This window comes from Aquarana catesbeiana, linkage group LG07 (assembly GCF_042186555.1).
Source record: "Aquarana catesbeiana isolate 2022-GZ linkage group LG07, ASM4218655v1, whole genome shotgun sequence".
NCBI lineage: Eukaryota > Metazoa > Chordata > Amphibia > Anura > Ranidae > Aquarana > Aquarana catesbeiana.
In genome coordinates this window covers 94,723,419-94,747,716 of record NC_133330.1, presented here as the reverse complement: position 1 = coordinate 94,747,716, position 24,298 = coordinate 94,723,419, and the positions used below count along the sequence as shown (strand labels likewise).

At 41.8% G+C, this 24,298-nt stretch overlaps 1 protein-coding gene across 2 annotated transcripts in view; it reads right to left on the bottom strand.

Moving 5' to 3' along the window:
- Nucleotides 1-633: 633 nt before the first annotated feature.
- EIF3D (eukaryotic translation initiation factor 3 subunit D) overlaps nucleotides 634-24,298 on the bottom strand; it is a 44,869-nt gene continuing 21,204 nt past the window's right edge. For both annotated transcript variants that reach the window (XM_073592502.1, XM_073592503.1), the window contains 12 exons: nucleotides 23,268-23,353; nucleotides 23,107-23,179; nucleotides 22,904-23,025; nucleotides 19,829-19,961; nucleotides 19,556-19,703; nucleotides 14,706-14,836; nucleotides 14,532-14,617; nucleotides 8,928-9,057; nucleotides 8,642-8,784; nucleotides 8,252-8,448; nucleotides 7,514-7,600; nucleotides 634-755 (listed from right to left, as the gene is read on the bottom strand). In XM_073592502.1, coding sequence (XP_073448603.1) covers nucleotides 742-755; nucleotides 7,514-7,600; nucleotides 8,252-8,448; nucleotides 8,642-8,784; nucleotides 8,928-9,057; nucleotides 14,532-14,617; nucleotides 14,706-14,836; nucleotides 19,556-19,703; nucleotides 19,829-19,961; nucleotides 22,904-23,025; nucleotides 23,107-23,179; nucleotides 23,268-23,353 — 1,350 coding nt within the window. In that variant the 3' untranslated portion in view covers nucleotides 634-741. The remainder of the gene's footprint in view (nucleotides 756-7,513; nucleotides 7,601-8,251; nucleotides 8,449-8,641; nucleotides 8,785-8,927; nucleotides 9,058-14,531; nucleotides 14,618-14,705; nucleotides 14,837-19,555; nucleotides 19,704-19,828; nucleotides 19,962-22,903; nucleotides 23,026-23,106; nucleotides 23,180-23,267; nucleotides 23,354-24,298) is intronic.

The following is a 24,298-nucleotide window of genomic DNA, read 5'->3' as shown; positions in this document are numbered from 1 at the left end:
TTTTTGGCCGGGGGTTACCAAGTGTGTGGAGGAGGTTACTGCCATCAGTGTACAGCCAATTGTCGAGGTGTGTCTCCTAGGACTTGATGCTCTTGCTCCAAAAAGAGTGACTCGTACTTTGTTGACAATATTATTTTAATATGCCAGGAAGTTAATAGTACTTTCCTGGAAAAAGTCTGCCCCCTGTCTATTCCAGTATGGAAGGCACTTATTAACAAAGCCCCTTATACAAGGCTACATATGCTAGAGGCATACCACAGAAAATCGATAAAGTGTGGGGTAATCGGATAAATAGTACATCCACATGATGCAATGTATATGTCCGGAGATATGAGAAAACTGCCTGTCTTTCTACATTGAGAGTGGGCCTGTACTTAATTCTCTGGGTTTGTTGGTTTATTTGATGATCTGTGGTTCACACTAGGCGGGTGAAGCCAGTATTTTCCCTTTTGTGAAGTTTTATGTACCATGAATATAGGCCACTGAACCTGTTTGTACTATTCACATGTTCAGTCTCAGGGTTATACAGCGAGTCCAGTGCTGAAGAACTTTATGGGAACACATGAACGCCACCAACAGGGCCTTTTATAAGTGGATACACCAAGGAGGATAAGTAACACACAGGACAAGTGATAAGGGTTTGGTCTGTGTACAATCTTTATTTCATTATAGGTCTTCTTGAAGGTCCAAAAGGTATATGAAGCATACTGAAGAGGGAATTGCTCAGATTCACCCATAAACTCAGCTCTCTTCCTCTGTAATGAGAAAGAAAGGTTAGATCTCTTCCTCGGACATCAATGTAGTCCAGATGTAATTTTTTTTCATAAAATCTACAAAACACTTAACTGCTTAAAAGTAAACCTGTCACACCATAAAAAATAATAAATAAAAAATCCTGCGAAATAGCATAAATACTTGGATGTCTAGTTGCCCGTTCCCTGAGATGTTGAACCACTTTAGGACCGCTTGCCATGTATGCGGACGGGCACCCTGGTCAGGCACGGTATGTCGCTGCCTTCTCCCGGGTTTAGGCTGCGTGCATCTTTCACGCAGACCAGTTAATACACTTATTGGGGTTTTATTTAACCAGACATGCAGAAAAATACATTTTGGATGAAATTTGACGATTGTTCAAAAACGTATTGGATATGTGAGGGCAGAAAGTAAAAACAACATTTTTTTCCCCTTCGGTCATGACTGTGCAATTAAAAGTAGAGCAGTGCTATATAGCAAAAAAATGGCCGGATTATGTAGGGGGTAAAACCTTCCAAAGATAAGATGTTGCTAAAGCCTCCGGACTGGTATGTCTGGTCCCCCATTAAGCGCTGTGATTTCATCTGCTGGCACCTACATAGCTACAGCACAGAGTAAAGGGGGCAGTGAATGAAACCTCAGTGCATACTTATGGACATTGAGTAACATACAGCTTTTGAACAAAAGATCAGAGAAACAGATGAGCATTATTCCAGAGTTTTTTTTCCTTTTTGTAAATTGCAACAGACCCAAATCTATAACATGGGAACAACCCCTGGCTGAAAAAAAACTGCAACATTTTTAAACAAACGAGATGGGGGTACAAAAGCTACTACAAAAAAAAAAGGACAAAATTGACTTTTGTATTTGTCGTAAAACCTTTTTTTGGAAGTTCATTGAGAGACACAGGATTTAGAGACATTGAGTCATACCACCACTTACAGAAGGATTTCTACACTGGCAAACAGTGACCAGCTGCTAAAATATAGACCGACCCTGCCACTACCAGCATGCCTGCTTTGTAACAAAGCAGTGCCAAGAAATAACTACAGAGGGGTGGGGCCTGTGCCCTACAATTAGGTAAAGGATTTTAAGGTGAAAACAAATCCTTTTTAGTTTTATCGAGGGATACAGGATTCAGAGACATCCAAAAGCAGTCTAACTGAAGAAAAGGCACACAAAACACCACTAAAAATCAACTGGGACAGTCTCTGGCTCAAAGAGCTGCCTGAAGGACCTATTGCCTAAAGCTGGCATCAGATGAGGCCTGAAAATCCACCTGATAAAACTTAGAGATCGTGTTAACAGAAGACCTGCTGGCAGCCTTACAAATCCAGAACAGTTGCCTGATGCTTAAAACCCCAGGAAGGACTCACAGGATTTAGCAGTATGTACTTTTGCAGGTAGAGGTGGAACCCTATTCCTAAGACTAAGTTTGAACTAATCTACTCAAGCCACTTAGAAATGGTGGCACGAGAAGCTGGTTCCCCTGTGCAGGAACCATCTGGGATGACAAAAAAAAAAAAAAAAAATCAGTATTCCTAATGGAAGTAGTGGCTGCAAGGTAGAGGTGTACAGCACAAACTATGGCAGACAATGAAGGGAACACTTTATGAACTGGAGCAGGACAAAGATGGAAGGACTGAGGGCATAATACAATGTCAAGGTTGATTTGAAAGACTCAAACCACCTGGCCCTCAAAACTGCTGAGCCTTTACACAAGATCAGAAATGATTCTTTACAAGGCTACCAAGCTCAGACATGCACCTCGCAGATGTGATGACAACTAGAAAAACAACCTTGTGAGTAAGCGTAGAAAGGGGAATTTCCCCCAACAGGTTCAAAGGGCATTTTATTAAAGTGCTGAAAGTTCAAAAATTCAAATGCCATGGCGTATGGGGTACAGGGAGAGTTACATCAGTGACCCCCAATAGAAAAGTCTTTAAGAATGGCAGGCAAGCAGTCTCTGGAAAAAGATCACAAGTGCCAATATTTGACCCTTGACAGTGCTCTGGGCCAAATGCTGGTCCACACCTATCAGTAAAAAGAGTCAGGATATGCCCTACAGAATACTTCATTGAATGAAAGTTAGTTTTCTTGTACCAAGCCAAGTATGTCAATCATGTGCAATAGAAGACCTTTCGGGAAGTTGGCTTCCTAGTTCTTAGCACTGTCAGAATCACAGATTCAGAGAGGTCTCTATCCCTACTAAAGACCTGTGCTTTAACAGCAAGCAAGCGACTGTGCAGCAGGATGGTAAATCTGTCCACAGAGCGATGGCCAGGACTCCTATTAGGTCAAGTACCACATCTGCCTGGGTCAATCAGGCGATAGGAGGATAACATGAATGCCCACCATCTCAATCCTGTAGAGCAGACAGGGGAAGTTTTGGTGGAGGAAAACTGTATTAAACAAACAGATGCAGCGCTGACAACTAAACAATACTTTAAAAAAAAAGTGGAAAAGATCACTGAAATAGTAATGGTGCAATCATAAATAAATTGCACCTATTGCATAAGTGCTAAACTAAAACATGTGATGTGGAAATGAACATACTGGCAACTGGAAAGATCTATAAAGACATTTCGCCAGCATTAACAAAAGGTGACAGTAACTAAAAATAATATAGACACACAGAGTGACAGACTAGAATAATGTGCAAATTCCTTGGAAAAAATCTCGCTGGTCAGCGATGGTAGGCTTTCAACCCTTCAGCCCATAATAACACAGTCACCTGAAATGCTGAAGTTTCTAAAGGCAGATAGGATGGAACCTGGATCGTTGCCAATGGAATACGTGCTTGGAGATAAAGGACATCATATTCCAACCAAAAAACAAAAGGAAGAAAATATGGTGAAGCACTGTGGAGAAATGTTCAAATGCGCATAACAGCGCTACTCACAAGATAGAGGATGCAAACAGGCATTTAGAATACTTCCGCGATCGCCGCTGGTAGCGTGCGTTCCACAGAAGACAGGAAACAGCGTCACTGGTAAGAGCGTCACTGGTAAGAGCGTGAGCCGGATATTGTGTCGACGCGTTTCACCCCTCCTCCAGGGCGTCATCAAAGACATAACAATTATGGTTGGTTATGTGTGCTGTTATGCGCATTTGAACATTTCTTCACAGTACTTCACCATATTTTCTTCCTTTGTTTTTTGGTTGGAATATGATGTCCTTTATCTCCAAGAACGTATTCCATTGGCAACGATCCAGGTTCCATCCTATTTGCCTTTAGAAACTACAGCATTTCAGGTGACTGTATTATTATTATAGGCTGAAGGGTTGAAAGCCATCGCTGACCAGCAGGATTTTTCCAAGGAATTTGCACATTATTCTAGTCTATGTCACTCTATGTGTGTCTATCTTATTTTTAGTCACCTTTTGTTAATGCTGGCGATATGTCTTTATAGATCTTTCCAGTTGCCAGGATGTTCATTTCCACGTCACATGTTTTAGTTTAGCACTTATGCAATAGGTGCAATTTATTTATCATTGCACCATTACTATTTCAGTGATCTTTTCCATAATATATATATATATATATATATATATATATATATATATATATTTTTTTTTTTTTTTGAGTATTGTTTAGTTGCCAGCGCTGCATCTGTTCGTTTAATATATGTGAAGTCTTAGCACTTTTTTTGCAGCAGCGGTAACAGTTTAATTTTATCATATTTATTTTGTTTAATTGCTAGCGCTGCATTTATTGATTTAGTGGAGGAAAACTGTAGATCAGCCTGTACTAATCCCACAGAACATCCACTGCTCCCACTAGAGAATCTCTATACCTGGCACAAATCTGTCTTGTTTGTTGTTGAACCTGGGAGGTCCATATGCAGGCATTCCCCTGAGAAATAGGTCCTGAAACATGGCACATGTTTAGGGCCCATACCTCTGGATCCAGGCGCTGTTGACCAAGGAAGCCTACCTGCCAACTGTCCGTGCCTAGAATGTAAACTGACAACGCTGAAACGTGAAAGTTGTATTAAACCCAAAAGCAAACCTGTATCATATTGCAGCTTACCAATTAGATGTGACTGCCGCATTAGCTTCTTTTTTAGGCTTTTGAATTTCACCTGTTATCTGTAGCAGTTAGAAAGTCGCAACAAAAAAGTTACACTGACAGGGGTGCTTACAATGTTCAGTCTGTATGTAAAAACCTTTAACCCAAAAATGAAAAAAAAAAAACTGCTGTAACTGCTTAATAATGCTTGAAATTCCACCTAGGACGCAGTCCTTCCTCTCTTTCTTTCCACTGCTAGACGTCTGATTTCTCCCAATTAGTATGTGCGCCACTGCTGTGGCATTATCAAACTAGATCCTGAACAGATGACCCACCAGTTGGGATGTGCAGTGCTGCAGAAACTGAATTGGAGCTCCAAAAATGTTGACTGACAGACTGAATTCCTCCCGCGTCCAAAAGCAAGGTGCCCAGGACTTCTACCCAGCCTGATAGGTTGGCATCTGTTGTGAAGATCTTCTCCAAGAGATCAGAAAGATTTTACCAACTTCCCTCAGCACTGGATTTGTAAGCCACCAGGCCCAGACAGCATGGACCTCAATGACAGACAAAACAAATTGTCCAGAGACTGAACCAATATGTCCCAAGATCACGGTATGTTCTGCTAGGAGGGTCTGGAGGGAACCAAGCAAATGGGAATGCCTTGAATGAGGCTACCCTCAGCCCAATCATTCTCTTGCAAAACCAAACAGTTGGTCAACTCTTGGATAGAAGAGTTTGGGAGCAGAGTCTGAAGCGGAGCTATGGCTAGAATAACACCCAGACACTCCAAGCAATAAGTCATCTCCAACACTTCTGCAGGTTTAAGATCCAAACCAAACCTTTAGGCTCGGTTCACACATGGGCGGCACGACTTGCAGGTCGCCTCGGCGAGGCGACCTGCAAACGACTGCCGGGGCGACTTGCGAGACGACTTCTGCATAGAAGTCTATGCAAGTCGCCCCAAGTCGCCCCCAAAGTAATACAGGAACCTTTTTCTAAGTCGGAGCGACTTGCGTCGCTCCGATTAGAACGGTTCCATAGCACAGAACGGGAGGCGACTTGTCAGGCGACTAGGTCGCCTGACAAGTCGCCCCAGTGTGAACCGAGCCTTAGGGTTTAAAATTGTCCATGTCACATTGTAGGTCAAGGCTTGTGCTGGATGCTCCCTTACCAGGAAATTGTCCAGATATCCCAAAATAGGGAGGCCCTTGGAATGTAACGAGGCAAGAACAGGGGCTAACCTCGGTGATCACACAGGTGTGGAAGAGAAACTAAATGACAGGGCCACAAACTGAAAGTGTTGGTGGGCCCAGAGCAAAGGAATCACTGATGTGCTGGAAAAACAGGGACATGCAAGTGTGCATCCTTGATTTCTACACAGGCAAGAAAGTCTTAAGGGCTCTAAGGGATCCCAGGAGGGGAGCCACACAAAAGGAATACTTGGGGTAAAGCTTTCAATATTTACGAACCAGCTGCTAAAAGCACAAAAGGTTCAGAAGTCTGGAGGTGGCCAAGCCACTTTAGCATGGACTAACCAAGGTGGAACTGCATTTCTAGTAAATAAGAGCACTAGTGGCAAGGTGTTACTTCACACCGAATTACAAGATAGAGTGCTGTGCACGACATTCCACCTAGTGGCGCAGCACTCACTTCCTCAGCATTTTAACTCTCTGTGGAAACGAACAGGGAAAAAAAAAAAAAAAAAAAAAAAATAATAAAATATGGGATAACGGTAGCTCCCAATGGTTCTAATAAAATAAAGGGCTCCTATTGCTAAGTCCTTAAGGGCCTAAGAAAGGGTCATACCAGAGGTTGTGCACCACAGCTGTAGACCTAGAACTGTGGCTACACAATAGTCTGGAAAGTGCCACAATGGAGAGCCCAATGCCAAAAAGACCCCATTACAGGCAGGCCTAGCTAATGTCCATTCCAACGGGTCTGGGTATAGCCTCCAAAACTGTTGCTGAGGATATACCAGTGATGGCGAACCTTGGCACTCCAGATGTTTCGGAATTACATTTCCCATGATGCTCAACTACAGTGCAGAGTGCATGAGCATCATGGGAAATGTAGTTCTAAAACATCTGGGGTGCCCAGGTTCGCCATCACTGGGATATACCAAAAGAGAAGTGGAGTGGTGGCACATGCATGTGCTGGTCTGACCAATCCGGTAAGCAAACAGAGAAAGGCCTAGTGCTCAAGGCACAGCATACCCCTCAGGATTTTGAGGACAGACCAGAGATATATAAAAAGTTTTCTTTATTAATACAAAAATGATAATACAATAAGGTATAAAATCAATGACATCAATGACAAATCCTGAGGGGTATGCTGTGCCTTGAGCACTAGGCCTCTCTCTGTTCACTGGGATATACCAATCTGCAAAAAGAGATTAGCCCAAGCAGCATGTGAAATTGATTAAAAAAAAAAAAATATATATATTTTTTTTTTAAAGTAAAAAACCACACTAAAAATAGGGTACTTTTCCTCAGCAGAGAAGATGTCCATCCTCCTGTGACACCAAAAAACAAAAAAACACGGAGGCATTCTGGGGATTGGGATGGGTACTATGCTGGTCACTGTTTGTCTGCCAGTGTCTAAATTCCCCTGCAGGCAGCAGTAGAACCCAAATGTCTATGAATCTTGTGACCCAGAACAAGAAAGAAAAGAAGTATGCAGTGCAGCTTAGACTTTCAGGCCTACTCACAAGAATCCTGATTTTAATAAATCATACTTCACAGTACTCACCTTCTACTTCCTCCTCCTCTTCCTCATCGTCATCATCATCATCATCTGAACTGAAAGTACCATCAGGCAGGCTGTATACTCTAATAACTTGCTGTAAAAGGAGAGAGGGGGAAAAAAAATAAAAATAAAGTCTCCCACTCTTTATATGAAGCCGCACCCAATAATGTAGTTAGCACAGCTAAATAAATACATGCAAGTATTATTTCTTGCCTCATTTGCATTCCCAAGTGCTAATGCTTTTCTCCAGCTCAGGCTGCCATTTAAAATTTTCTGTGCCAGCCAACAGATTACATCAGCACTAGATCATGCGCTGTATGAAAAGCTACTACATTTAATTTATATATCTAGGCTTCAATGTCCTCTGTGAAATTAGAGTTGATTTTTTACATAAAATGAAAAGGTATAATATGTTCTAAGCAACTTAAATTTTTAATCATTTTCTTTCCTCCAGTTCTAATGAATCAGTTGCACTTTATTAATAGCAACCCAACAAAAAAACACCACACAGTGCCACTCCAAAAAAAGGAGCGCCAATATGGAATGCTGGCAACAAACTTTAGCCCTTAGAGCACTTTTGCCTACAACACCACCTTAATACATTTATCATATAGTTATATTACAGCTACTAAACAGACCAGAAACCACATTAAACATCAGCTCCAATGTGTTAGAAACAGGATTAGCAAACCATGAAGCATAGCAAAAATAATACAGCAGGCCCTGTGCTAGAAACTATACTTGCCTTGTTGGGGTCCTTCAGGATGAGATATTTGCCTTCATCAAGCTTCATGCAAATGTCCACCACACACCGTAAGATACCCCAGGCATTCTCCATGCTTAAGTTAATCTGGTTGGCAAACTCATTGGGCTTGAACTGCTGAGTACCAAGAATAACATGACGAGAAGAATCCTTGACATGATAACGAGACACATATCTAAAAACAAAAACAAAACAGGTGTTTACCCGTCAGCCTGACAGTTTCAGGGAACCTAAAGAAGAAGTAGTTTGCAGCAGCTAGCAACCAGATCCGAGATGGTTGTTACTCCACATTAGCTATAAAAACAAACCACTTGTCCCTTGCAATTTTATAAATATATCTATATAAAAATATAAATGCATATACATACCCCAATTTAAGGTATTCTGATCCTGCCAGTAGAGCACAGCAAGTCCACCTTGCAAGCTTGTAGCTATTATTCTTCAGTTCGGTGGCAATCACAGCCCCTCTTTGAGAGTCCAGCTTCTGCCTCCAGTCTACACCATTACAATGCTAAAGATATTAGGAGGAAAAAAAAAAAGTTAAAAAAAAATCTAACCGCAATTACACAGACGTCTGTAAATCATGCATTTTTCACAACTGGCACAGACAAAAAAAAAAAAAAAAAAAAATTTTTTAAATGTGGCTTTGCTTACCCTAGAGTCCCACTCATTCAAGGTCTTTACGTTCACAAATGACACTTCTCCGTTTGCACCTGTCATCACTCCATCGTGTTCACACCGCACCACCAGATCAATATCGTCTCCAAGTTTCCAGCGTCGATACCTGTTTACATAAACAAAGTCAATTAATGAGCCAGTTTCCTGCAGAACAAACAATGCATTTAGGCTGGGTTTACACTAGAGAATGCATCGGCTCACAGCAGGAGTCCGGTGCGTCTCCATTCACCGTTTCAGGTCAGATTTCAGCCCAAATTGTCGGATGAATGCAGGCCTGAAATCGACCAAAAGACGCACAGGGCTACTGTGCAATTTGTTCCGGGCCCGCGCCATAGAGAGCCAGTCACAATCTTCTGCTATTCAAATTGGATGCGGGGGAAACCCGCATCCATTTCGCAATAGTGTGAACCCAGCCTAAAAAAAGAAAAAGCTGCCTTTTTAACAGACTGACAAACTGACTGACAAAAACAAACACCAGAGCCAGCTATGATCTGCCAATTAAACCTGCTGCCTCTCTCTGTTTTCAGATGAGCAGAATTAGAAACGAATGTCCCCTCATTGCTTTTAAAAGCAATCCAGCTTCTAGTTAGCCGCTAGGTTATCCCAGTATAACCACTTGAAGTCCAGTGATGAACCAGGTATGTGACTGGTTGGCAAGTGGTTAACTACCATATCAAAAGCCTTCTAGCAGTGGAGGTGGACCCACAGAATACCCAACTCAAATAATTTTCTGAATGTTACATGTACAGTGGGTATAGAAAAGAATCACCCTCCTTTAAAAAAAAAAAAAAATCACATTTTGTTGCTTTGCAGCCTGAAATAAAGACCGACCATTTTTGTTTTATCCAGCTGTATTTACTAGTGCAACTTATAAAATCCAAGTGAAAGGTATACCACCACGTCAGAAGGAAAAAAAATAAAAATAAAAAAATTCAAAAACAGAATCACAGAGTTGGAAAACGAACCACCCCCTTTATGCCAGTATTTTGTTCGACCACATTTTGCTTTAATTACAGCCTTTAGCCCAGGTTCACAATGACAGCGGGAATTAAATTTCAGCTGAACTCACACAATTTCATTCCTGCATCATGTCAATCACGACTTCGGGGTGATTTCAGAGACACCTGTGCTGGTTGCTGCACAGATGCCTATGGAAATCCCCCCCCCCCCCCGAAGTCGCCAAAAATAGTACAGAAACTACTTTTGGGAATTGGTGCGGCGTCGCACCGATGCGGACAGCGGCATGTCAAATCGCTCCAATGTGAACCAGGGCTGAGTCTTGTGGGATATGTCTCTACTTACTTTGCGCATCTAGACTTTGCAATTTGCCCACTCTTCTTTGCATAACTGCTCAAGTTCACTTAAATTTGATGGTAACCGATTGTGGACTGCTGCCTTCAAGTCATTCCACAGATTTTCAATGTGCTTTAAGTCTGGGCTCCGACTAGGCCATGCAAGGACATTCACACCTTTTTCTCCTTCCACCACTGTGTGGTCATTTTCGCTGTGTGCTTTGGGCCATTGTCCTGTTGGAAGATAAACCTTCCCATTGACAACTTTCCGGCAGAGGGCAGCAGAGTTTCCTCAAGAATTTGATGGCATTTTGCCCCATCCATTTTTCTTCTATACTGATAAGTGCTTCAGTCCCTGCTTCAGAAAAATGCCCCCATAACAGGATATTACCTACCCCCTTTGTGCTTTACTGTAGGACTTGTGTATTTTGGAAGGTGAGCTGTATTGGATTTTTGCTAGACATATAGCTTGGGAAAAGCACACAGCGAAAATGACCACACAGTGGTTGAAGGAGGAAAAAAAAAAAAAAAAAAAAAAAAAAAAAAAAGGTGAATGTCCTTCCATGGCCTAGTCAGACCCAGATATAAACCCCCATTGAAAATCTGTGGAATGACTTAAAGACTGTAGTCCACAAATGATCAAATTTAAAAGCGGAGTACCACCCACATTTTGTACTCCTCACCATCCTGCACTAATGTACTTCTAGAATATTTTTTTTTCTGTTCCTCCTCTGCGGCCCTGCGCGTCATTTCCAGCTCTGCATATTTTCCTGGGATAGGCGTGTCATCAAACCCAGGAGGCAATAGTCATCACCGAGTCCTAGCATTGCGTTATTTGCAAACCGACAGGCGAGCAAAGAGGGGATTGATCGAGCGACGGGGTGGGGTGGGTGGAGCGAGTTTGCCGACCTCCCAAAAAAATTTCGCAACAGCCGCCACTACACATAATTGTCGCTCAGTTGATATTTTCTCAATTTTACCACGATTATCTCTATACCCTATAACACTGTGCGTGAAAATAGCAGTATATAAGCAGCTTATGAAAAACTCCCACCATCCCATCGAGCACCAAAACCCATGTTCCATTTTTCACCATTAATGACCTCAGAAAGTCGTCTTCAATACATCTAGATGCATAAATGAAAAGGTGTACAGAAAAAAGTAGCCAGTGAGTGTGTATATTATATACATACAATAGATCTATCTATATCTATCTCTCTACACAAAAAAAAAAAAAAACCAACACAGGAAGTTTGTAAGCATTTAAAAGGATTGTAAACCAAGAAATACAAAAATCTCCTGCAAAAGGTAATACTTTTAAAAAAATACTAATTGTAAATGATAGCTCCTGTTTCTATACATCTCTGCACAGAAGCAAGGGATATCATTTATAATTAGTATTTTTTTTTTTAAAGGCATTACCTTTTGCATTTCTTGCTTTAGAATCCTTTTAAATGCTGACAAACTTCCTGGTTCCTGGAGGGGGAGGTGTGGTTTCCATAGCTAAGGGGCGGCAACTTCCTCCGAAGCTGCTGTTGCTACGGAAACCTGACATACAAGCTATTACACCGCTTGCGCTGCACTGAGCATGTGCGAGATCTGCAGGTGCATACTGGGCAACCAGCATGCACGGAATACAGGAAGAGATACACTCCGGCTTCAGATACCCACACAGGAGATGGCCGCGGTCTGCTGGGTCTTTATAAAGTAAGAAAACAATGCTGCAAAACGGACCTTAGTTTACAGCATACCTTTACTAGAATACACTAAACAAGAGTTTGATAGGGGTATTTGCAAAAATTCGGACAGAACACAGATTTAACTGAACTTGGGCAGTTCTTAAAAAAAAAAAAAAAAAAAAAAAAAAGAAGAAGAGTGGGCAAAGTTAGTAGAGACATCCCAACAGACTAACGGCTGTAATTAAAGCAAAAAGGTGGTCCAACAAAATAATGACATGGTGATTATGTCTGTTTTTGAAGTTTTTATTTTTTTCTGACATGTTGGCATTATATCTTTCACGTGGATGTTACAAGTTGCACTAGTAAACACTGCTGTAAACACTGCTGGATAAAAAAAAAAAAAAAAAAAAAAAAAAAAACCCCTCTGTCCATTTCAGGCTGCAAAGCAACAAAATTAGATTTTAAAAGGGGGAAATTCTTTTCTATAACCACTGTATAGGTTTCACCACACCCCCACATTGATTTTACTAGGGCTTGGCAACAAAACACTATGGTAAGGAGAACCAACTGCAGAGTAAGGAGGGGACTGCCTTCTTTCTGCATACCTCAGACGTTGGGTTATTATGGAAGGGGCAGGAGGTGCAGGCATGAGGTACAATCAGACAATTTATGGCGCTTACTCATGCCTGTGTACATTATGTATGCTGCAGACACTGGTTTACTTTTAAAAGCAACATTTTGTATGTTTGACTTACATTTTTAAACTCTTAGGCCCCTTTCACACGGGATGGATCCGTGTTGATCCGCCCCGTGTTTATCCGCTGCTCAGCGGGGATCTCTCCGTTTTCCCCAGCTGAGCAGGCAGATGACAGGGCGGGACCCGCACACTGTGCAGGGACCGCCCTGTCAGATCTCCGCTCTCCCCTATGGGGGATCGGAGGAACACGGACCGTCTGTCCGTGTTCCTCCGATCCGCTCTGCAGACGGATAGAAAAATAGGATTTTCTTCCGTCCGCAGAATCGGACGAGAGCGGAGCCGGACAACATCGGGTGTTAGCGGATGTACATCCGCTGACACCCGCTATCCCATAGGGATGCATGTATGTCCGTATTTCATCCGAAAACGGATGGATGAAATACGGACATACTGTCCGCATGTGTGAAAGGGGCCTTAGGTGTTTTGGGCAGAGTCATGAATGAGATTCAAACCTGCCTGCTGAATACTTTTACTTCTTGCCTGAAACTGCTAACACCCTACATCCAAGGAAAAGCAGTCTGTCAATCATTTGTATCTCTCGCCAAGAGTTCAGAAGTAACTATGTATAATAAAAGCATATATTCCATTTAAGCATATGAAGTTTATTAACCCCCTCCCCGCCGAGCGTACGCAGATGTGCGTACTCGGCTTTTGGGGGTTATACCGGGATGATGCCCACAGCTATAGGCATCATCCCAGTACTGTTTTTTAGAGCTGGCCATCGGCTTTCCTGGTATAACAACCGATGCGGCTAAAAGCCGCTCGCCGGTTTACCGGAGTAGCGGGACACCCCCTCCCGCCGCTCTTACCGGGCCACCCGTTCCATCGGGAGGCCCGATGACCAATCCGCCGCCTCAGGACAGACTGGAACGAAGCTGTGAGCGGCTTCGTTCCAGCCTCCTAATAGTAAACATGGAAGCGATGTCATGACGTCACTTCCCGTTTAACTCGGCTGCCAATGGCGCCAGTTTAAAAAAAAAAAAAAAATACAGTATTCAGAATCGCCGAAAACGGTGATCTGAATATTTTGATGTTCAAAAGGAGGGATTGGGGGTCTCTTAGACCCCTGATCCCTCCATAAAGGAGTACCTGTCACTACCTATTACGGTCACAAGGGATGTTTACATTCCTTGTGACAGCAATAAAAGTGATCAAAATTTTATTTTTTTAAAAAACACAATTTATTAACATAAAAATAAATAAGAAAAAAAAAAAAAAATAATTTTAAAGCGCCCCCGTCGCCGCGAGCTCGCGCAAAGAAAACGCATATGGAAATCACACATGTGATTCAAATCACACATGTGAGGTATCGCCGCGACCGTCCGAGCGAGAGCAATAATTCACTAGACCTCCTCTGTAACTCTAACCTGGTAACTGTAAAAAAAAAAAAAAATTAAAGCGTCGCCTATGGAGATTTTTAGGTAACGTAGTTTGTCGCCATTCCACGAGTGCGTGCAATTATAAAGCGTGACATGTTTGGTATCTATTTACTCGGCGTAACATCATCTTACACATTATACAAAAAATTGGGGTAACTTTACTGTTTGTTTTTTTTTTAAATTCATGAAAGTGTCCCTTTTCCCAAAAAGTTGCGTTTAAAAACACTGCTGCACAAATACTGTGTGATATAAAATATTGCAACAAATTGCCATTTTATTCCTTAGATTCTCTGCTAAAAAAATATATATATAATGTTTGAGGGCTCCAAGTAATTTTCTAGCAAAAAATACGGATTTTAACTTGTAAACACCAAATTTCAAAAATAGACTTAGTCATGAAAGGGTTAACTAGCACATACGTGGATTTTCCTACTTTCTAGTAGAGCGGAGGGAAGGAAGAGGAAGTCACTAACCTGTAACCTACAGATGCCACCTCATTTTTATCCACATCATCCTCCATAAAGGGGTTGGGATTGGGGAATTTATACTTTTCCTTGCCCTGTTGGATGAATTGAATTTACAGTTAGAATGTTGGTCTTCCACAGTAAGCCGTTAAAACAGCCATTTGAGCGCACCACTTCACTCACCATCTGCAAACATTGCTGGGAGAAGTTGTGGTTGATATATGTGGCCTCCATGGCCAAATTCCTTGGACAGTTCAGGGAATTCACATCATCTTGAGGAGGTTCATTGGCTGTTTCACTGACTGTCAGAAGATCTATACAGGAATAATAAAACAGTTGTTATGACAGAGGATGGGCCTGGGAGTTTCAGGAATGGGAAGAGCGCAACTTCCCCCTTTGAGTGTAGTTCCACTTTAAATCCTAAAAGTATAATTTTTCTAGGTTTTATGGATACAGAATTAGCATTTGACTTGGTCTTCATTTCAATCCTCAAAAGCATTTCAGAGAAATACTCACACTGGGAAAGGGGGGAGTTCATTTGGATTGGGTCAGTATAGTTACCTGTATTATACAGGATTTATATAGTGCCAACAGTTTAAACAGCGCTTAACATAAGGGCAGACAGTAGAATTACAATACAGTAGGAATCAGAGGGGCCTACTTAGAGCTTACAATCTAAGGCCTCATTCACGAGGCAGATCCACTCAGCACTGGGACTCCCCCACAGGCATAGAGCAGGACATTCACACTGCTTCCCTAGATGCACACCTTGCTAGTGATCAGCCAGCTTCTGAGCACTCATTGAAGCTGATGCTTCTTTCCCTACAGAAAGACCACCGTAATGCGCTACGCTCCTCTATTTCCATGTTGCACTCCAGAATTGACCATCTGGAAACCCGCACAGATAATATAGAAAGGAACACAACAGATCATCACACCACTGCATACAATGATATGGCTGACGCCTTTGACCACCATACAGAGGAAATTCACTTTCTGCAAGCCAAAGTAGCGAATTTAGGAGGATCATTCCAGGCATAACATTAAGTTCTGGGGCATCCTGGAGACAGTCCCCCCCCCCCGGTTCCCCATCTCCAACAACTCTTCCTTAACCTGCTCCTTTAGTTAAGTCAAGCTGACATCGCTATAGATTGCACACACAGAATTGCCTAGCCCAATTACCTCCCTGCTTCTGTCCCACGAGATGTTTTGGCGCAGATCCATTTCAAGTGAAAGAGCGAATCATAGCTGCAGCACGCTCTATATCCTCGCTACTGGATCCTTACTCTTTGGTAACCTTGTACACAGATATCTCAGCTGCAACTGCCCAAGAACGCAGGGAATTTGCCCAAGTAACTACAGTTTTTAGAAATCACAACATTACCTATAAATGTGGTTTGGTAAAAGATGGTAGCAAATCTACAAGCACATAGAGCAGTATTACAGGTCTGGTTTTTCTGGACTTTTACCACCATCTGTCTTTCATCTATTTCTCATATGCTAAGAACCATATGAAAGCCGGTCATATTATGAACTGACAGGAGCGCTGCTCTAATATCACTGGGTACTTTTGTGCGTGTAGATTTGATACTATCTTTTACCAATGTATAATTTTTCATCAGCTGGTTGTCATTTGAACTGTATGGTTTATGTGTATACTGATTGTTTTTAACTTAAATTTCATAGCGCTGAGATAGTGGAAGTAGGCCTAAATTACACTTGGATTATAAAATGGGGTTTCCCAACCAAACTTACCAGATTCAAACCACCACCTTTCTTTATGCCTAAAGAAGGTATCAAGTGGCTGCTAAACTGGGGCCTCCTTACCTCACCTCTACCTGGCCCCCCACCACAACACCTACCTACACGCTGGCAAGATAATAGAAGCTCTATATCCAATTCCTCCAAGCTGTGATGATCTCTACCTCCACTGTTTAGTACTTGTATCTTGTAACCTTTACGCTTGTTACTACATTACCGAAACGGTTTAAAACGCTCACAAGGGCTGTCTGTTGCCTGCATATTGTAGTATGCAGAAATCTCAGCCCATCTTATTCGCAGTGCTCACCATTATCCTTTTCATCAATGTCTTCGGTTCAGATCTTATGCTGCATATTGTTGCATTATCTGTTATAATTATTCAATGCCTTATATTTCAGTTCCATGCTCCTGAAGAAGCGCTAGGCGCGCAACATGTTGAGCTGTAAACAAATGTCAACATCTACCAACGACATAGCTCTTGTCTGAATTCAATACTTCTATGACGGAATATTGGTTATCCTCTATCCTTGTATTGTCTATATCATCTCATTAAGCTATGTTTGGTCTGTATTGTTGTAACTATTTTTCATGGACTGTTGTACAGATTCACGGATGTTTTCCCCTTTTAACAATGTTTTCTATGTTCATTAAATTTTAGTTTTTAACCGTCTAATACCGGTTATCGTGCCTAAAAAGATCAAGCCCACACATTCATTCCCTATTACATGCATATTGCAGTAGTTATATTACTATTTTGGTGTGTGATAAGTGTAATCTCTCCTCCCTACCTACCCCAACCAAGCCCAATAGCCATTATGTCTCTGGTCATAACTTCCCTTAATGCTAAAGGATTAAACTCTCCCTTTAAAAGAAACCTACTCTGGAAGGAGGCGCTTACTCATTCCTCTGATATCTTATGTGTACAGGAGACTTATTTCTCCACCCACAGTAATATTTAATTTAATTCATTTAATATAGTTTTTTTTCAAAAATTGTCCTTTTGTTTATAGCGCAAAAAATAAAAACCGCAGGAGGTGATCAAATACAAGTAACACAACAGGATAAAGAAAACCTCTACCAAAAGAAACCTCTGTGGGAAAAAAAAAAATGACAATTTTATTTGGGTACAATGTCACATGACAGCGCAATTGTCAGTTAAAGTAACGCAGTGCCTTATCTCAAAAAATGGCCTGGTCAGTAAAAGGGTAAAACCTTCCGGGGCTGAAGTAGTTTAGGTTCCACAATTCTTGAATGATTGGACCCCTTGGTTATCACACCCCAAATGTGATAACTCCGACCTGACCCTGCTAACCACAGCGCTCTAGAACCCGACCCCTCTACCAAATATGACCATGATCTGGAAAAAACCCTTCCTTTTCACTTTTTAAGCCTAATGCCCCGTACACACGAGCGGAATTTCCATCGGAAAAATCTTGGATGGTTTTCCCAACGGAATTCTGCTCAAGCTTGGACTTTTCGACCGTCAAGAACGCGGTGACGTACAACACTACGATGAGCCAAGAAAATGAAGTTCAATGCTTCCGAGCATGCGTCGAATTGTTTCCGAGCATGCGTTTTTTTTTTGCGCATTGGAATTGCATACAGACGAACGGAATTTCCGTCAAGAACTTTTTCCATCAGAAAAATAGAGAGCCAGCTCTCAAACTTTTGCTGGCAGAAATTCAGACAGAAAAAGTTGGATGGAGCATACACACGGTTGGAATATCCGACCAAAAGCTCCCATCACACTTTTTTTGACGGAAATTCCGACTGTGTGTATGCTGCATAATACTTACCTTTCTAACATGTCACACCTCAGCAGACTGCGGAGGGGGCAGGGGCAGCTTGCTCAGGCTCTCGGCAGCACCCTGAAAGGCTGAGACAGCTGACTCTCAGGCACCTGGGTGGACCATGACATTAAAGTTGGGAGCTCTCCAGAGTTTGGGGCAGCTAAGTAACGTCGCAGGCTTTAGCCCGCTGTTGGCTGAATACTGGTCACAGGTGTGCAGAACGAAGTGCACTCCTGTGATCCCCAGGAGAAGTAGGGCCATTTGGCCCTACTTCTCATTTAAAAAAAGAGGAGGTCCGCCCAATCATGCAAAAATTAAAAGCTAGCAGCTACACATACTGCAGCTGCTGACTTTTAATAGGACACTTACCTGTGTCAAGCGATGTCGGCACCGCAGCTGATGTTTCCATCAGCTGTCGGGTGCTGCCGCCTTTATTGCAAGTAAGGGAACCCAGCAGTGCAGCATTACGGCTTCATGCCGGGACCCTACTGCACATGCGTGAGGCACCGCTGCACTCTCCTGCTGGCCCGGCAGCAAGGGAAGGAGAGAGGGAGGAGAGAAGAGAAGGGAGCCGAGGTGCTGGCGTTATTCGCCGCGGCCCGGTCTCCGCTGATCCCCTCAAAAGGTGCCAAATGTGGCACCGGAGGGGGGAGACAAACTGAGTGGAAGTTCCAATTTTGGGTGAAACTCCACTTTAGGTAGTAAGGCTTCACTAATCACACAGAAAAACTTCAATTTTCTGCAGCAGACAGCAAAGTTAAAACATTGTCATCTGCTAGTATAGGTGTCACACTGACTCTTGTGGGCATCTATTGGATCTAACAATGCTATACAGTGGGCGGATCAAACCAGGAGTGCGATTCATTCCATACACGCCCACAGTCCTGCCCACATTGCCACCCATTCAGACGCTAAATCTCATGGCATGATGGGATTTGTAGTCTTAGCATGTGGTGACAAACACTAACAGGAAGCGTCATTGATTTTGAGTTTTGTACACAGAGTGAGATTTTAATCCAAAATCACATTAGTAGTTTTCCTTAACTACACACGGCTAATGTGAAAATTTTATCACTATTCCGGAGTTCTTTGCAGCTACAAAAATCAACCGCACTTAGAATTAACCGCTCTTTTAGGTCCAGGGGACATGGAAAAGTAGATTTACTTATTCAATCCTCCTCTGCGCTACTAGATGGCTCCTTACAGCCTCTTCTCCCTTATGCTCCGGTGGACTAAAGTCCAAACGTCATCAAGACCAATGCAGGCCCCATAGCTCTGCATGGGGGAAACGAGGGACAGTCCAATGCCAAAGCATGGCAGAGGATCAGGTAAGTAAAATGCTTTTACGGTTCCTTGGATTAAACCAGCAGTTAACCCCTGCAGAGGAGAATTTGTGTTTCCTACAGTTCAGCCTCAAAATAACTTCTATCAGGCTTTTATTGCAATTAACTGGGAAATAAAAAAAAGTGCTTAAATGCTTACCAAAGTCCGAGTTGTCTCTTTTGTCAAAAAATATCTTGGATCCTACTCTTTGAACCACAATGTCCCAAGAATTGACAGATCGAGTGCAGCACATAAGGGTTGCCAGAATAGCATCTGTTGCAAAGACATTGCCTTGTGTTTTAGCCAGCTGTGGACAGACAAGAATGTCATCAGATTACAGCTCATCTATTAGCCATATATAAAGTGGCAGTAAATCAGATTTGGACAGTTTTCAACTACTGGCAAGTTCGAAATGTATATGCCAAGTATCACCTTTCGGATAACGGGGTCATCTGTGGTAGTTACAGTGTGGAAGATCCTTTTAATACTCTTTAAGGGTCTCTCATTCCTTGTGGTGATCCGATCAAAGGCTTTGTCATAAAATTCCAGGCTACCGCAGCACTCTCTGGCACAGAAAAAAAAAAAATTAAGCATTACCAACACTGCAAAATGTTTTATATTAAGATGCAAGATGACAATTTAAAAAACAAAAATGATAAAGAGGAAGCATCCTAAAATGTGGGCTTAAAGCCCAACTCCACGAAAATAAAACTACGGCACCTCCCTTTGCAAATAGTAAATGCTTGCTGGGATTGTAGTACAGGCTCTATCACTTTTGCCCAATTCCTCGCTCCAGCACTCTACTCTGCCCAAAGCTCCAGACATTAACGCTGTATTGTATGTAAAGCTGGAGTGCGGCTAGAGACGGTTGCAGCTTACAGAGCAGCTGTGGGGAACCAGTAACAGAATTGGAGGGAGCCTGCTAGAGCAAGGAGTAAAGTATTTTCTCCTTAATCAATCATTGGTCTTCTTTATTTATAGAAAGCTTTGACAAAGTTCTCTTCCAAGTCTAAATAGCACTCCTCAAATGTAGATGAGGAATCTATAAACTCAGACTAATAACGTTTAGTTTCTGCTATACTCGAGTCATAACATGGATGCATCTGCATTTTACAGGAGGAAAAAAGGTGGCACGCTGAGGTTACTGCTCTGTGCAAAATCCAGATATTCTCAAATGGCAGCCAAAGTGACTAGGGACTACTTGCTCTTCCTACTCACTGGGAATTCAAAGATGCATAAGAGACTGAAGTTAGAGCTTGCAGCAGTAAACTATTTAACATACTACTAATACTTCAGGCACACTAGACACTGGTATTTTTTGTCATTTTGAGTTTTTGCACAGATATGTGCTGTCATGCTGGACAGTTTTCCAGGATCTACCATCATGTTATTCTTTGCCATGTTTAACCACTTCAATACAGGGCATTTTCACCCCCTTCCTGCCCATTTTCAGCTTCCAGCGCTGTAACATTTTGAATGACAATTGCGCAGTCATGCAATACTGTACCCAACCCATGAGACATTTTTAATCATTTTTTCCCCCACAAAAAGAGCTTTCTTTTGGTGGCATTTGATCACCTGCGGTTTTTATTTTTTTCGCTATAAACAAAAAAAAAGCGACAATTTTGAAAAAAAAATATTTTTTACTTTTTTCTACAAATTTCTTCCTCAGTTTAGGCAGATATGTATTCTTCTACATTATTATTTTTTTTTTTTACCAAAAATAAGTGTATATTGGTTGGTTTGCGCAAAAGTTATAGCGTCTACAAAATAGGTTATTGATTTAAGGCATGTTTATTTTTTTTACTAGTAACGGTGGGGATCTGCGACTTTTTTCAGGACTGTGATATTGCGGCGGATATAAATCAGACACTTGACACCATTTTGGGACCGCTGACAATTACACAGCGATGTAAATGTCACTGGCAGGGAAGGGGTTAACACTAGGGGGCGATCAAGGGGTTAAATGTGTTACCTAGGGAGTGATTCTAACTGTGGGGGGGGGGGGGGGGGGGTGTCCGATCGAGGAACACACGATCTGTCTTCTCTCCCCTGACAGGACATGGAGCTGTGCGTTTACACACACAGATCCACGGTCCTGTTCTGTGACTGGCAATCACGGGTGCCCGGCGGCCACCAGGCTTGCACATCGGCTCCTGAGTGGCGTGGCAGGAGCGCACACCCCCTAGACCGCCAGGAATATCATATGACGACCGCCCAGGATGGTAGAGCCACCTTGCGGCCATCATAGGTCTATACGCGGGATGGGAAGTGGTTAAGTATTCATATATTATTGGATTCCACAAAGTAGTCAAAATATTTTATCAATCATGATACTTGAATGGTTTTAGATTGCCCTAGTTTTTCTTAGGATGTTTATTGCTTTAATGTAGCATTTGTGAACATTGGATATCCATTGCTGCATTTTTAATTAGCATACCATTTCTTACATCTGTTTCTTGCAATTGTTTTTGTATGGTTGTTTGGTCTCATATTTTTCCAAACACTCTTGTATGTTTCCGCGTGCACTTTTACATATATTCAGATAAATGTTTATAGGAGTTCAAAGAGGACTTTTTTGGTTGTTGGATTTGCGATCTGATTGTATACACATATGCTTTTTATTATGTAATAATTTTTATACATGTAATTTTTTTCGATCGCTCTCCTACAAAATCGATATATATGTTCTACGTTCCGGTTTAACTAACCAATCAATGTATATTATTTTATATTCACTTTGTTTTATTCTTGAATATATAATATATAAACTTCTCATGCTGTACTCTTCGTTTTATCTCCATTATGTCAGCTTTTTTAAAGTTTCGTTTTTACACACTTTGTGATTAATTTATTTTAGCTGGTGTGTTTAATTGCTATACATGTTGGTCAGCCAATCAAACCGGGCCAAACCAATGTTCCTGTAATGTCCTGTCTATGTCCTTTGGCACCTTGACGATAAAGTACTAGTCTACAGAAGCTCTTCCTTCCATGGTGTGCAACCAATCTTCTTTTTCTTCAATTACTATTGACGGTGGTGAGCCGGGGCCAGCACCCAAGAGGAAATCTTTATCCAGTCTGAGCAGTGCTACACTCTTTCTACACATGGCACTACAAGAGATACCTAATGTAGTGTTACATTCCATCTTTAGGCATTAAAAAAGGTCAAACATTCACAGTGATGGTGGATAAAAGGTTTTAGGATAATATAACAAGCTGTATTTTTCATCATTGATCCTTGTCCAACCCTTAAACAAAATCAAGAGAATGTGTGAGCACTGGAAATATATGGGGCCACATGCAAGGCCATGCATTTGTATCAGGTTGCTAGATACAAGTATGCCAAACCAAATTTTAGGGATCCGCTGTAAACTTGCCTCCAGAATACAGTAGTATTCAAATTAAGGCCCATCAATTAACAGAGCATCTATTCTGTCTATTTTAAACACTATATATGGTTAAATACAGGAAAAAAAAAAAAAAAAAAAAAAAAAAGGTGCAGCTCACATGTCCGTTGGATCAGAAACCTCCATATAACGCATTTTCATGAGGCGTGGAAAATCCATCTCTTCTTTTACTTCCCAGTCACTGCGCACCTCCACAGAGGAGTCTCTTGGTTTAAGTTGTGCCTATAAGCATAAAAAAGTAAGTATCAATTTAGCACAATCAATACAAGTAAAAAAATAAATATGTAAATGCAGAATGGTTACCTGAGATTTTTGGTCCCACTTTTGGCGTACACCAAATTGTTTCTGGAATTTTTTCTGCAGTCTTAAACGATCCCTGAGATGACAAATGAAGTGTTATGGCTAAACTTTTCTTACCCAGAATAACCCTCAGTCCATTCAATTTTGCTACCATTTTCACTAACCTCTCCTTTTGCTTGGCACTCTTGGGTAAGGTTTGCATGTTGAATTGGAGCATATTCCTTCTGTCTTTATCTCGACGCATATTTCTCTGTAAATACAAGGTGTGAAAATTACCTTCTAAATAGACTTTAGGTGGTTAAGCCACTCTGTTTTACTAGCCTCACTGTCTAAGGACAGGTGCCGTGTGTGATTTATATTAAAAAAAAAAAAAAAAAAAAAAGGACGTATATACCTTATTTCTGAGCGCCGATCTCGTAAACGGCCTGGCTCTCTCCTCTCCCCATCTGACAGCGAGAGTGGGTGGGGCCGAGGATCCCCCGCTGACATCAGAGGGGAGGGTAGAAACTGGCAGGATCAGCCAGGGTTTTTTTTTTTTTTTTTTTTTTTTTTTTTTTTTTTTTAGGTGTTACAGGGGGCCAAATGACACAGCACAAGCACTGCATAACATGCTTTAAAAAGGAGCAGGATCCATTTTTTTTTTAGGTTAACAACTGCTTTAATCTATTCCCGGCCCGGCATCCCTTTAAAAAGCTATGAACACCCAAGGGTGGGAATAATCGGCGAACACCGCCACAATTGTCACATGATTGGAAGCCGGTTCTGCCGGCTACTGATCTTTAGCCCAGAGCTTAGACAGCTCAGTCTTTGTGCTGGAAGCACACTCAGCACAATATCAGCCGCCCAGCAACATATGCGTGTGCCACGTGGGCGTTAAAGCCCACCATTTTTTTATGCACGTTAGGTGGTCGTAAAAGGAGTTAAACATGAAAGTGATGGGCAAGATTTGCAGCGCACACCCCACAAATACATTAAGAAAAAAAAAAAGAGAAGAAGAAGTGAAAAAGTAACAACTCCACCCATAATATAACAGAATAGTGTGAAAATGGTTAGCACTGAGAGTGGCAGGGAAGTGATATCAAGGAAGTGGGTTGGGTTTCATATCAGAGAAGCCAGGGAAAATTAAGGTTGCTCCAAATTGACCCATTCTAAATCACTGTGCAATACTTTACATACTCCACACCCCAACACTCCG